The sequence below is a fragment of the Thamnophis sirtalis genome, unplaced genomic scaffold, assembly GCF_051295495.1.
Source record: "Thamnophis sirtalis isolate CommonGarterSnake01/CBP01778 unplaced genomic scaffold, rThaSir2_p1.2 scaffold_10, whole genome shotgun sequence".
Classification (NCBI taxonomy): Eukaryota; Metazoa; Chordata; class Lepidosauria; order Squamata; family Natricidae; genus Thamnophis; species Thamnophis sirtalis.
Genome location: NW_028261390.1, coordinates 46,415,801 through 46,431,753, shown reverse-complemented (window position 1 = coordinate 46,431,753; position 15,953 = coordinate 46,415,801). Strand labels below are relative to the sequence as shown.

General features: G+C 35.0%; 1 protein-coding gene across 2 annotated transcripts in view; it reads left to right on the top strand.

The window, feature by feature from the left end:
- SNX25 (sorting nexin 25) overlaps positions 1 to 15,953 on the top strand; it is a 52,983-nt gene that overhangs the window by 8,334 nt on the left and 28,696 nt on the right. For both annotated transcript variants that reach the window (XM_087724516.1, XM_087724515.1), the window contains exons 3-6: positions 145 to 361; positions 7,161 to 7,333; positions 8,247 to 8,433; positions 11,360 to 11,430. In XM_087724516.1, coding sequence (XP_087580642.1) covers positions 145 to 361; positions 7,161 to 7,333; positions 8,247 to 8,433; positions 11,360 to 11,430 — 648 coding nt within the window. The remainder of the gene's footprint in view (positions 1 to 144; positions 362 to 7,160; positions 7,334 to 8,246; positions 8,434 to 11,359; positions 11,431 to 15,953) is intronic.

Genomic DNA, 15,953 nt, shown 5'->3' with positions numbered 1-15,953 from the left:
CCATTCTTATTCTTATTAGGACGAAAATGGAAAACGTTAAAAAAGAAAATTGACAGACTTTTCAGATATAGTTCTGCCTCACTTGGCAGAGGCAGGGAGGTGTTAAATATGGATTCATCCTGATATTTTCTTTCTTTCTTGCAGTGTTTGACTACATCTATCGAGATTATATTTTGTCTTGGTATGGAAACCTCAGCAGAGATGAAGGACAGCTGTATCATCTTCTGTCTGAAGACTTCTGGGAAGCTGCCAAGCAGCTGCGGCACAGACTCCGTCACATTGATGTAGTTAAAGTCATTTGCAATGATGTAGTGAAAGCTGTGCTCAACCATTTCTGCGATCTTAAAGCAGCCAATGCCAGGTAATAACACATCCCACGAACACGTATTTTCTATATTGTGCTTTTAGTAATGGTTATTTTTTTTCTGCTTATGTCTGAAGTGTGTTGACAAAAGCAACTATGAGATAGCACTCCTGGAAGCATTGGTGGTGACCTGTCTTCTTGGCAAGGGTGCTGCAAGCCATGTCCAAACTATTGGGCATTTTGTCTCAGTATTGTGCTGCTCAGTTACGATTGGTCTGCTCAAGCACAGCAGCATCCCAGAGAGATGCATTCTCCTTACAGTCTGTTGTAAACATCTGCTCGGGATGATGCGCTGAGATGATCTTGTATAAAATATCTAATTTTCTATTACCAGGATTCAAATCCTGGATTTCACTAAGGCCAGAGATGTGATTGGGCTTGTTTATAGAATTTTATAAATTTCAAGAAGATATATCTGTATTTTATTATTTTCTTCTGTTTGATAACTTAGTTTTTGTTCTTTGTTAAAGCTGGTCAAATTAGCTTAACCAATATTAACTTTTGCAATTAATGCTTATATTTTTAACCAATAATCATGTTAATTAGGGTTATAAGATTTGAAATCCAATACACTTATATGACACCGCTCTACATGGGGCAGCCCTTGAAGAGTGTTTGGAGACTCCAGCTGGTCCAGAATGCAGCCACGCGAGCGATCGTGGGTGCACCTTGGTACACCCACGTTACACCTATCCTCCGTGAGCTGCACTGGCTACCTATTGGTCTCCGGATATGCTTCAGGGTGCTAGTTATTACTTATAAAGGCCTACATGGTATTGGACCTGGGTACTTGAGAGACCGCCTTTTGCCGATTACCTCCCACAGACCCATTCGATCCCACAGATTAGGCCTCCTCCGTATTCCATCTGCTGGCCAATGTCAGCTGGCGACCACTCGGAGGAGGGCCTTCTCTGTGGCTGCTCCTGTCCTTTGGAACAAGCTCCCCATGGAGATTCGGACCCTCGCCACCCTTCAGGCCTTCTGGACGACCGTGAAGACCTGGCTGTCCCAGCAAGCCTAGGGCTGAGTCCCCCCCCCCCCCTATTCGAATTTTCTGTGTCTGTTGTGCTTTTAAATTGTTTGTATTGTCCTATTGTTTTGTCTTACTTTTTGTAATTTCCCCTCCCTTGGCTTTGTTCAGCCACCCTGAGTCCTCTCGGGGAATAGGGCGGCCTACAAATTGAATAAATTCCAATTCCAATTCCACCGGTGAGGAAGTTTGCATCAAGGTAGTTTCAGACATGATTGCCTGATTCATTCCTTCTATTCTTGCAAAGAGATTAAAATCTTCAGATATCGTTCCCAGGGTCATTTATATATGAACTCCTGCAATGACATCTTCTGTTGTAATGTTAGATGTCCTTTTTGATTTTGCTGAGCATTGCAGCAATGGTTGGTTGGAGAAGTTGAAAGGATTACTACTACAAAAAGGTGCCTGATATTGGCTCTTTCCTATCCAGGAACCCAGTCTACTTTTTCATTAAAGCAGTTTATGGAAAACTGAGTTTCCATGTTGTTTGCATCTTATGTGACAAGAGACTGTATAGTAAAATATGCAATTATCCCAACCTGAGATGTATTTGTATGGATGTAGTAAGATGATTACATTCTACTAACTGACAGTTCTTATTTTATCTATGTATTAAATTATACATTTAATATAATCAAGTTCCTTCTGATGGCATCCTTGAACTTTCTTCCTTGTAGTTTTAAGCCATTGATTCTGGTTATACCCTTTGGGGCCATACAGTATAAGGGTACTTCATTTTGGATATAATACTTACAGATATTTTCCTATTATGAGTCTCCTGCATAATTTTTTTGTAGGCTAAACATACACAGCTTTTTAAACTATTCCTCAAAATGTTTAGTTTCCCTTCATCATAGTAGCTATCCTCTGAATTTGCTGCGATTTATCACTATCCTTTTGGAATTGTGGAACCCAAATTGGACATAGTCCTGCAGATGGAGTCTGATCAGGGCAGAATGGTGTGGAGCAATTTCTTCCTGAGTTCTGTGGTCGTTAAAAAAGAAAGTTGGCAGCCTTTTCAGATGGTCCTGTGGACCCCATCCATGCTCCTATCACTGTACCTCAACATTTGCATTTTTTACCAGAATGACTTGCTGAGATTTGGGTCTGTGCTCAGAATCTAGATGAAAGAGCTTAGTTGTCTCCTCCTCTTCACTCCATCCCTGTCTCCCCCTTCCTCCGCCTCCTAATGTCTATTTAATAATAATAATAATTAATAATTGAGTAGCTGTCTTAAGTTAGTATGGTTTAATAATAGTTGGAATATGAAAATTAGGTTCAAGTCTTTCAGTGACCTTGAAACTCAATGGATAGTTGTTTTAAATTTGTTGTATTTATATTTTGATGAAAGGTTTTCCAGGAAATGTACGAAGTAAAAAACAAATAAAGCCAATGAATTGGATTAAAAAGCATACTGTACAAGAATATGTAGAGAAATTATCAGAGCAGAATACAAAATGATTTAGTCCTGAAATAATAGCAAAATTGGCAGCAGGGTTTATTGTGCTATAATCTATTTAGTAAGGTGGTTCAGGCAGAAAAGTAAGACCATTGTGAAAGAAAGTGGTGTTAACTAATGTGGTGATATATGCTTTTAGACATTTTGATAATCTTGCATTATTGAGTTTATCTGATTAAAAAAAAAACCTGGCTAGTATTATCTTCTCTGCAAGTATCATAGCCAAAACCATGATTCATTTGTTCTAAGTAAAAAAAAGTTAATTGAGACTGTTCTAAAATTGCATTTTGTGTTCTATTCATGCATTGTAGAGATTGTTTATCTAACCTTCTCTGCCTAAAATCCTACTAAGGCGATACGAGTAAACAGATTACTTTCTTCTGATGAAGTCAGCTTTCCTCCGTAATTAAAATATCAGTTGTAGAATAATTCCTACATTAAATCTTAACACTGACTTCTACTAAAAAGATGTGCATAATGCTGTTTTGTTTCCAGAAAGCTAAAGTATGATTATGCCACAATCCATTCCCATTTTTTCTGGCATTGGTAGTAATTAAAGATAAGAGTTTATTCTAGTTACATCTTCAGTACAACTTACCTGATTTGAACATCCTTAGGTCTTCTGAGAAATCATATGCAAGTTGCTTAATTGCCACTGATATTCTTACAGTTTAAAAAAAGTGCAGAGAATTCAAATCCACCTGGGAATTAGATTGAAAAGATGGTTGAAGTAGTGTTTATATTCTACCCTTTGCCTTTCTTTAATAGCTTTTCCAGTACACTCATTTTAATGCATAGAGCAGGTGTGGGAAACGTGAGGATTTTTATCTGTAAATATCAATCTTAATGCCTGTCAAAACCTTCTAAATATAGATAGGAAATTGTTCTTCTTCCCTAGGCTACCGTTCTTAGCAAACTTAACAACTGAGCATTTGTTTTACTGCACATTCTTTACAATTGTTAGCCAAGTTAAATCTATCCATAAATGCCTAATCAAGCATCTTCTAATTTTGCAATTTTTAAAACTTAGGTATCGGAGATATGCAGATAAGGCAATGAAGTTCTGTGTCCTAATAGAAAAGCCAAAGAAAATTATAGATTTATTGCTGTGGAAACTGTCTCTCAGTTTCAAGTCATGTCTGTTAATATCACAAGTGAACTATCATGGTAAAGAAGTATCAGGATAACTTCAAAGAGACATCTTGGTTTAAGGATGGAATTAAACAGATAAAAGGCTTAAATAAGCACATTCCCTTGAAAAAACACTTTGTTTTCCTGGACCAGTTATTAATATACAGTCATGTGAAAAAGAAGTACATCGTCTTTGATTTCTATAGTAACAAATCAATGTAATTTGATTTGTTTTTCTGTATTACAAGTATACATCTTGTTTCCCAGAGACACTCAGTATTTGTTTTTTGAAAATAATGCATAGTGAAGATGAGTCAGATTTGTGAAATACTTTACTGTTTTGTCTTTCCATACTTAACACTGTAGAAAAGTTTTCAGTTACTTTTTATCACAAGCCAATCCAATATATATTTGTATAGTTGTCATTTGCATGTAGACTTATATTGGAAATATTTTTCTGGTTGGTGGTCTGGGTGTTTGCTAAATAGATCTCACAATGATATTACAGGTTATTCTGCACATTGATGGCTTTTTATTAAAAAAACCTGAAATTACACCCATCTATTATGTCCATAAAAATAGAAATGTTACTTAATAAATTGTATATTAAAATATAATAAAATGTATTTGAAACTACTGAAAAAATAATTGTGGTTTTCTCATAAGAAATATATGTTATTTCTGTTTTTGAGAAAAGAAATAAAATAATATGCAGTGCCTTCTTCAATTAGAATATTTATTGTCATTTTATCAAATGACCAGAAATTTAGTAAATTCCTGAAAGCTTGCTTAAAATCTAAAGGAAGAACTTAAATAATCTGGGTACTTCTTGTAAATACCATACTGCAATCACTCTGTGATATTCAGCCTTGAAAGAATCACTCTTCCCAAAATTTCCTCTCAACTCACTATTGCCTGCAAGCTAGAACTGATAAGACCATAAAATAGACAAAATAATAGAAAACGAAGAGGCTAAAGTGCCTTGGGGTTTCAGAATACAAACATACCTGCCACATAACACCCTATACTTAACAATTGTCAGTAAGAAGGACAAAAAAGTTTGGATAGTGGACATAGCAGAATAAAAGAGAAAGAACTGGAAAAAATCACAAAATATTAAGAACTTCAAGTATAGGTAGAATAACTATGGCAAAAGAAAGCAAAGATAGCATCAATGGTAATAGGCAGCTTGAGTACAATCCCAAACATCTGGATCTCTACTTGTATACTATCAGAAGCTTGGAACAGCTTGCTTACATCCTGAAATGATACTTTTTAATACCATCAAACAAAATCTATATATCCCAGGTCATTGGGAGGGACTTGATAAGTGGACAAAAATGACCAATCCAGTCTAAACATTTGACTCATGCAAACAACAACAACAACAATATGAAACTATGTTAGCACTTCCAAGATTGATGGAATGTTACTTTTTCAGGATTTGCAGATTACTAAATATATAAAATATAGACATAACACACATTCACATGGAAAATTATATACAATAGTATATAAATCAAAATTTAAATGAGAATGTAATTTGTTGATGACTATATGAAACTATCTTCTACAGAAATTGAGGATCTAAATTCTGAACTGTTTTTCTGTTTAATCTGATTTTCCCCCATCAAAGTAGAATAGTTAGTCTGCCCTACTCAACTGTGCTTTATTTTGTTTTTAAATATAGTGCCACCTTATTATGTTTTATTTTTAATCACAGCAAAGGTGAGAGTTTTTAAAAGATTGAACTGTTCAACTTAAATCAATTCTTTATATATTCTAATTGTTTACTTATTTGCAAATCTTTAAACTTTTTCAGTGTATCAGGATTGAACATCTCAATACTTTGATCTTTTTTGCATGATAGGAAAGATTTGTGGTAAACATTATTGTTATTTCTCTTGTAAAAAAACAGAACTAAACCCACTGACAACTTTATGATAATTTTATTTGAAAATAACTTGAATGTTTACTGGTTCTGTAGGTGGATCTTCTCTGTGATTCTTTTCTGATTATACTTGGGATTTGGGAGGTATAATTAGCTAATGTGAAAAGATCTCTTAATCTTATCCAAGCGGTTGGAAGGCAGCATAGTCCATTTCTATTGGTGATGCCACTCTTAACCTCTTATCTATCCTTTTCTTTCTTTTATCTTTGTGATAATGGAGAATGCTGGTTATGTGAGAGATTCATAGAGAAATTGCCCTCCTCTTTCTTTTCCTTTGTTCCTTTTGACCATATTTAAGGGATGACAAAGCATATGATTTTGTTGGAACAGTTGTTGATGCAGCAAATTCATAGACAAGAAAAATATTCCTGTATTTTTTCTTCATTGCATACCTCTCTTTTGGAAATGTATTTGAAAGATGAAGCTGGGGCTCATAAGCAGATACTATATATCTGTAATTTACTAACCATGGAGTGCCTAAAATTAAAACAAAGCAAATATTTCTAGAAATATTGTAATGCTTACCAGCTACAGATAGTAAGATAAAATTATTTACAGGACTGTGGTACTTGTTTAACTAATAGACATTAAAAAAAAACTAGTGTATCACAATCAAGTCAGGTTTTGAATGTAGAAATGTTTTAAGTTACTGAATAATTTAAGATGAAGGTTTAATGGTAAATATCTAACTATAATTAAATCCACATAAGCAAAAGTTTTGAATAAATGTAATAAATACCACTGACATTACTGAATTGCAGTAAATTAATATACTGTAGTACAAAGAAATTGGAAACTTCACCTTTTCTTTTGGATTAAAAACAATATAATGATACTTCTGAAGTTATGTTAATTGTGCTTTTTAAAATAAGCTATTTCACTGAGCCACATTTTAAAATTGGCTTTTTAAAATAAAGAGTAGCCTTACCTCAGTTACCCCAGATTTGGATTTTATAAGAAATAGTAATTATTCTGAAACAACACAAGATTTTGTGTTTTCCTGGTTATGACTAGAACTAGTTTAGAAATCTCTTCCTCTCTTCCTTAGAATAAGCAAAAGGCAAAGAATTGTAGTGGAGAAACGAACAATTATTCCATATGCCATTGTAAAATTTATTATGCACAATTCAACAGAAGGAATGTTTTTCACATGTTTTTCTCTGACTTGGTAGTTCTAAATAATTATGATTGAAGTCTGATTGCAGTGTTATTATCTCATTTACAGATTGGAAGAACAACCACGGCCATTTTTACTGCATCCTTGTTTGAGGAATTCTGAAGAAGAGGCAAAATTCCTGCAAGCATGCTCTCAGACTCTGGTCTATTGTCTTCTGCCCTCAAAGGATGCTCAGTCTTTAAGCTTGCGTATAGTCCTGGCAGAGATACTTGCAGCAAAAGGTGTGAGATAAAGAGTTTATTTGATAGTCTCAATCCAAATTGCTATACCTTTATTTAACTTGTTTAAGTTAGTGTACAAATTGAGCAATCACCATATTTTTTGGAGTATAAGACGCACCAAGATTTTGAAGAGGCAAATAAAAAAAAAGTTTTTGCATTCTGCAGACCTCCCCAAAACCACCTGTTTTTCATGAAAACGGGCCCATTTTTTGTCAAAAAAAAAGGGGGGGCATGAATAGCCTTTAGGAAGCTTGTAGAGTGCTCCTGGGGTCTGCAGAGGGGACGGGAATTGAGCAAACATTGGCCCATTTTTCGCTTATTTCTGCCTTCCCCAGCCCCCAGGAGCACTCTGAAAACTTCCTAGAGGCTATGCACAGCCATTTCGGTGAAAGGGGCAGGGTTTGGGGAGGCAAAAAAATGCTGTATTCAGTGTATAAGACACACCCAGATTTTCAGCCTCTTTTTTGAGGGAAAAAGGTGTGTCTTATATTCCGAAAAATATGGTAGTTAAATGCTGGATGACATTAATTGGTTGCCTAGCTAATTTGAAATTCGTTCTTAGCCATTTTTTCTTCGAACGCTTTAATTGATCAATCAACTGATTTAAAGCTAATAGCAACAGTTTTCCAATGTTGTAGGGTGATGTTTACAAGAAGATATTAGCAATATTAAGTAAATTGATTTTCAAATCACAATCTGTGATCACAATTTTTAAAAGTGTTGTGAACTCTATTTTTTCTGTTTCAATAAAGGCTATAGTCCAGTTCTAACTTCTATGAACAATCATCATGGAATACTGGCAGTTTCTGAGTATTGAATAGAATTGACTTGAATGTTTTAAATATTTTCTTATTAAAAGAATTGATTCTACCTAATGCATATTTACCTCTTGTTTTGTTTTTATTAATTTTAGTACTGAAACCAATGGTAGAGCTATTGAGTGATCCAAACTACATCAACCACATGCTGCTTGTCCAGATGGAATACAGAGAACAGCTGATTGAGCATCACAAGAGAGCTTATACATATGCTCCTTCTTACGAAGAGTTCATCAAGCTTATTAACTGTAACTCAGATGTTGAGTTTCTCAAACGATTAAGGTATCTTAATGTTTGTTCCCAGGAAACATAACAACCCCTCCTCCCCACTTCTGTTGCTTTAATGGAGGTGGATTAAATGTGTCCTAGTCAAATATTTCAGTATTTATGGTCCTAATGTTATCATAGCCAGGCCTGGGTACCTTGCCTATATAAGATTTGCATCTCTGCATCCAAGAATTTGAAACAACTTATTCTGCTTTCCTGACCACAGAACAGCAAGCCCCAAGAATTTTTATCTTGCTGAACATTCCTGTTACTCTTTTGAGCCACAGAAGATAATGTTGTAGTTTCTGCTATAACTAAAGACAATGTGGGGTTTACCTGAACACCATAAATCTTTTATACCTAAGATCAGGTCCCTTTCAACTTTCAATTCTAATTTTCAGAACTTCAACATTTATCTCATATAGTGTATTAAAGTTGCCATTTCAACAATTTTCATTTAATTCATAAACTGAACAGTGTGTCTTTGATCAGGTAGTTCAGCTGCTCTTTGAATACAATTTGTTTTCAGTATAAAGTGTTATCTTGGGAAAACTCAGCCTTGAAACGAGGAAGAGCATTGATCATTTGGCTTGGAACTGCTGGTGTATATAACTTGGCAACATCTGGATTGTTGCAGGTTTACCATCTTTACTTCCTTTCTCTCTTTTCCAGTAATAAACTTGCCAGAATACTTTTTTGAAGCACATGGCAGTTGTGGGAAAGAGCAGTATAACTTTGGCAGTTCTCATCTCTGAAGATAAACTCCAGAACAGATTTTATTTTTATTTATAGTTGTACACATGAACACTAGCCAGCTGTTTCATATAAACTAACAGTAGCTGTGGTTATATTGTTTAACAACATGAAAACTGGCATTATGCACTGTTTCTATTGATATTTAAAATATACTGACAAATGTTTGTAGGGCTTTGATAGATTTTTAAATTTTACTAGAATTCTGGTTGTGGGATTTAATTTTATTGTATACTGGCAGTTTTCATTATCTATCCTATTTCAGCTGTTCTATTTTTCCCAACCAGAATCCTGAATTTGACAGAATTTCTAAACTATTCTCAAGGTACTAGAACCCCATACTTTTTCTGGGTCCTTTTTCTATACTGTGTATATATCTATATAGATCTATATATTTCTATTTCTATTTCTATTTCTATTTCTATTTCTATTATTTCTATTTCTATTTCTATTTCTATTTCTATTTCTATTTCTATCTATATCTATCTATCTATCTATCTATCTATCTATCTATCTATCTATCTATCTATCTATCTATCTATCTATCTATCTATCTATCTATCTATCTATCTATCTTATGTTTTACAGTTTATTCTGTAAAAATCAGCCTTTGCTCATTAACAGGTGAGAGCTTAGTAGTTTTTCTGAGCAAACTAACTCAGAAGAAACAAAGACAGATGGTGAGCTGTCAGTCCAGATGTATAATGTAGGGTTGGCTCACCTGTTTATGTCCCCCAGAATAACATTTTCAAACATTTTAGCAATGTTCTGATAAAATAATTTGATTTTTAATGATTACAATTATTTTAATTATAAATTAATTTTAATTAATTTAATTATGACTGTAATGGAGCCTGAAATTTATAATAGCAATAGCAGTTAGACTTATATACCGCTTCATAGGGCTTTCAGCCCTCTCTAAGCGGTTTACAGAGTCAGCATATTGCCCCCAACAACAACCCGGGTCCTCATGATGGTCATAAGACATGATGGTCATGAGTAGAAGCTTCCATGTGACAGGATCTGATTTTATGACTTTTTTGCAGTATTCATTAAGCAAATCCATATATTATTTTAGCACTTTTGCCAGAAACTGACAAAAAAAATGGATACCAACAAAAATAAACTCATAAATTGTGAATAAGTGATCTTGAAACACTGCAACCAGGCATAAAGATGAAGTGGTTGCCAAGCACACAAAATGCAGTCATGTGACTGCAGGATGTATGTGTATGCAGCTTTTGGAAGTCCAGAATCAGGATGTAAGTAGTTTTGGGGTCTGCCTTTGTCTTTGAACAATCACTAAGAGACTGGTCATTAAGCAAGGACTACTTGTGTTTCAGATTATTCCAAATGATACCAAACCTTCCTACATAGACAGAGTTTGCATTTATATTAATAGTCCTACATTTATCAACTTCAAATTTGAGTCTAGTTATCCCCCGCAGAACATCCAGTGTCTATTAAAATGAGGTTTTGTAATGTTTCTGGGAAGATGGGGAGCAGGCTGATGGAAGAGCTGGCAGTAGTGTTGGAAAGATTGGATTTGATGAATTGAATGTGTTAGATTTGAAGTTGGCAATGAGAGCATTGATGGAAGGGCACTGTGTTTGCAGTGCAGTGGGGCACTTTGAGCTTGGATTTTGGAAGTTGTACAAGCCTTTCCTTCTTAGAGCTGCTATATTTCTCCCAGTCATTCCTGTGGCAAGTGAATCTGGTGGCAGATAGCAGCCATAGAATAGATCCAATTGACTTGAAGGAACCTGAATTTAAGTGGAAATCTGAACTATTAACTATAAACTATTACTCTTAATTGAGTTTTATGCAACTTACCTAGGTACAGCTTACAAAGAGAAACTTCAGATATGTGTTTTAAAACTATCAAAATATGTTACTGCGGTGAGTGATGCATTTTTGTGGTGGTAGAATTGAAAATATTTATGAGTGACTTATGAAATCATTTGCAAGAGTAAGAAGACTGCAAAGAAATCTTTTTTAAAAAGTGAAGCCTGGGAGCACTTTCAAGATGAACCCATTTTATTTGAGGCTTCATTAGAGGCTTTATTAGAGGCATCAGCTCAATATCAGAAGCATAAAGTGGCCTGAAAAGCCCTAGTTTTCATTTCATCTCTGGAAGATGTAGTAGATTTACGGAAGAAACTTGACCTTTTCTTCTTTTTGTATTCAGGTATCAGATTATGGTGGAAATAGTTCAAGCAACCACTATCAGCAACATCCCCCAGATGAAACGCCAAAAAGGTAAGTTGTTTCTTCAGGATACATTTAAACCTATTGCTAAATTGTGCTTATGATCATTTGTGCAGAAGTGACAGCAATCGACCATTTGTAGTTATAAAATTCTATATGACAGTATGACTTTCACAAGGTATCCAATTCTATAGGAATCAAACAACTATTTAAAAAAATAAGTCTAAGGGTTCTGGATTATTTTCCTCAAAATAACAAAACATATTGTGTGAAGATGACATTTCAAACCAGTGAGGGTTTTAAAAGTATTGATTTATTGTGTGGAATCACCAGTTCAATTAGACTACGACCTAGGAAAAGCTTTATGGCGAGAACAAACATTCTAGCTGGTATGCAAGATAAAATCAAATTAAAAGATGAAAGAAGGGAAGCATTGAGCAATGAATAACGTTAAGGGAGATATGGTTGAAGAATCCAACCTCCCTTATACTACTTGGAGAACCCTAAATAGGTTGAGGGTTGGAATGCCTAAGTGTAAAATCAATGTGCTCAACTGGAGGCTCTTAGTGGATACAACATGCTGTGTGAATGTGGAGGAAGATAAGAGCCCAGCCTGTTTGCTGGTGTGTTGGCTACTACCAGAACCATGTGCCAATAATGACCTATTTTTGACCAACAACAAAGCCAAAAAGGTAGCTTCATTCTGGTGGTTTAAAGTTTGATCTGGACACAGAAGAACCCCCCCCCCTTTTAAGTCAGATCTTTGTAATTTATTACCTGTAATAAATTGTGTCCAATCATACTTTTATGATTTGTGAAAAATTCCTTGTGTCCAGTCACACTTGGCCAATAAAGTATTCTGTTCATTCATCAGTAATCCTTTACTCACAACCTTTTGTTTAGTGACTGTTCAATGTTACTGACTTATGACCATTTTTCACACTTATGGCCACGTTGTCAAAATTTAGGCTCTTGGCAACTGACATGCTTTTATAACAGTTGCACTACCCTGAGGTGCTAACTGTAGTTGATATTTGAAATTATGTGTGATTTATCTGTGCTCTGGAACATTCTCAGAAGGATTAGAGTAGGCCAAATTTGTCTTTGTGAGCACCAGGCAAATGTGTTTTATTTTCCTCTTTCAGTCACTGATTTTTAAACATTTTGCAGTTGAACATTTTTTCAGACTGCTGCTTTTATTTGATTGCTTTATTTGATTCAGAATTTAATGATTTTAGAGTGTTATATGAAGCTGTTCAAAACCAGCTTTTCTTAAGGTACCACAGGCATTTTCAAAATAAAGCTTTAATAAAGTAAAAAAAGTATTTTGTATATACTATATGATGCTATGTGTCTAATGAATTTTTAATTATTTCAGTGCCTACATTTTTAAAATTAAGTGTGCTTCTGTAGGTATTAATCATTCTAAATGTTTTATTGATGTGATTGCGATTTCTTAAGATTGTTTTAAGCCAGTGGTTCTCAACCTGTGGGGTCAAACGTCCCTTTCACAGGGATCGCCTAAGACCATCGGAAAACACATATTTTCGATGGTCTTAGGAACTGAGACAACAATTGTATGTCACCACAACATGAGGAACTGTATTAAAGGGTCGCGGAATTGGGAAGGTTGAGAACCATTGTTTTAAACAATTAGTTAAGACCCTGTTAAGTGGATCACGATTATTATAATAGCAATAGCAATAGCAGTTAGACTTATATACCGCTTCATAGGGCTTTCAGCCCTCTCTAAGCGGTTTACAGAGTCAGCATATTGCCCCCAACAACAATCCGGGTCCTCATTTTACCCACCTCGGAAGGATGGAAGGCTGAGTCAACCCTGAGCCGGTGAGAAGAACAATGAAGGCTACGTAATTAAAATAATGCCTATCTCAGACTTTTTAATTTCTGCAACAGCAAAGAATTTATGATATTTATTTGACATAAATATATTTATGTGAATTTTTTACTAAAACATCATGAAATAATAAACCCAAAGATAGGTAGTGTATTTGAAATGATTTATGTCTTTTATTCAAGGCAATAAAACTAATTGGGCGTAATATAATCTCAAAATTAGTATTTTGGGGTTCCCTCCATATTTTTATTGATCGTTTATTTCAACAGATAAAAAAACTATGGAAGAAAAATATCACTGATGCAGTATAAATGTAGGCACATTTTGCCTCAAGGCATCTCTGTTCTGATTATATCTTTGGAACTCAAATACAGGATAGATTTAAAATAACTAATCTGATCCTAATTCCTCATGTTGTGCTAAAACTGCTTGTATAACTTTAATGCTGTTATGCTATGCCTTGGCCCTTTGCTATACATCACTTATCAGACTGGCTTTAGAATATGTCACAACTAATTATGCTGACAAAACTAGCTGAAGTACTTTTTGGGGGGGGGTAATTTCTTTTATTGCTGTTGAATGATGCTGCTGTTTTGGGTGCAGTGTAAAATAGAGGTTAATCCAGTATCTGTCTGCAGGGAGTTGGTGTTATTTCAGTGGTCTTGGTGGGAGTGGGTCTTAAGTGGATGGCTTACTTCTTTCAACATTTCAGCTACTCAAAGGTATAACTGAGGCTGATGATAATCCTCCAGGAAAAACAGCAAGACTCTAATCCTTTCATGTGGCACTACTGATTAAACATGATTAGCAATAATCATCTGATACGTGATCACCACAGATAGTCATGCTGGTTCTTGGCATTTTCTGGGCTTGTTGGATTTCCTGCAGAAGTTTGATTACTCACCTAGATAACATAATGAGAACAGGCATGGGAGATGATACACTGGTTGATATGGTGATGTTATCTAGCTGGGTAATAAAATATCTGTAGCAACAACCAAGTTTAGATAATAGTAAGAGCCCAGTTGTTCAGCACTGAGCTACATATATTCTCTAATGTTGGATCTACATCTAGGTTGGAGTTATCAGAATATTTTTTTTCAATGTCCTTATTGTTTTTTTTAAATATCATAAATATGTTTGAATTATAGTTGGATTATTTTTACTTCAGTCATTAATCAAAAAGGCTCTGACTCTAGCTTACAAACACAATATTTTCCTTTACAATCTGAAAGAAAAATATACAAAAGATGAAAGGATGAAGAAGAAAAAAGGTACCGTAAGCATAGTCAGTATGTTCCTGCTGTTTCTACAGCAACCAGTTGGTGAGAGTTAAAATAAGGATAGAGGCAGGTGCGTCTTTTCCTTCTGCCCTTCAGCACCATGACTGTTCTTTGGTCCATGCTCCTGGTAAGCATTGCTATTACACACTTTCCCTGAAGTGTCATTTTTGGCTAACATATTTCCTCCCCCCCCCTCCCCCCCCAAAAGAGAGATAAAGCTATGAATCTTTTTCCCTGCAAACTGGTTTCAGATTCTGATGTTTCTTTCCTATATCCGTGGCTAAACATTCTGCCAGAAATGGCTTCTGGTGGCAAGCTGATACCCAATCTTTATTGAACTTTTGCAGGCTGATGAGAATGAGATGCTGGATGTGGCATAAATGTCACAGAGTTTTTCTATGTAGCTTTTCAATCTGAGTGTATCTGCTTGGGGGGCGGGGAATTGAATTTTCCCTCAATTGCAAAGCTCTATAAAGTCATTATAGGTGTTATTGAAAATCATATGTCCTGGATATTCTCCTCTATTTTTTAAAAAAAGACAAACCAGGAGGTAGCCGTCTTTCTTTGCAGAGGAAGTGTGTGCTTTATTTGGATGAAGTAATGGGGCTTTAAAAAATAACACAGTTTGTTTATTAAATTAGTCTCTGACTGTAATTAGCCTTTTTTTGTGCCTGTTGGACACCTAATTCTGAAGATTCTAGCAGACAGTAGCAGGGTAGCTGCTGATGCTGTTATTCAGGGTAGTCATCTCTTACTGAAACCAACTTGGCTGTCAAAGCTCTCTAAATATCAATACCTTCAGAAGCTTTCAGATTTTTTTCAGAATGACAAGAGCAATATTGCTGGATTATTTGTAAACACTGTCCATTTCATATAAGTGTGTCATACATGGTGCACCTATAAAAGATATAAATTTGCATTGTGAAGCTTTCATCTTTCTGTCTTCCATTGGCCCTCCTGAGATGCTCCTGTTTTTACTGCTAACCATAGTTGATTGGATCCAGAATAGAGTATGATGGCAGTCTTAATTCATAATATTTGCCCTCTTCTCCCCTTAAACAAATTTTAATGATGAGCTTGTAATTTTTTAAAATAATGCTTCTTGATTTGTAGGATATTTTATATTTGGTTTGGAGAGGAAAAGGATTAGAATAATTTCCACAGTTCAGTGTTAATTATATATTACTAGATATTGCTAGAAGATTCTTTGCTTTATCTTTAATTGAATTCAGCCCAGTCTGCTTTTTGTCCACGTGGAAAACGTGAAACTGGAGAAGCAAGTTGATTATAAGATATATTGGGTTTAATGTGTTTCTGAACTAATCATCTATGATACATGTAGTTAGATAGGAGTATTTTGGTTTTAGGGCTGTGAGCTGAATAATAGTCTCATGCACTGACATTGTGTCAGAAACAAGTATAATGTGATGAAA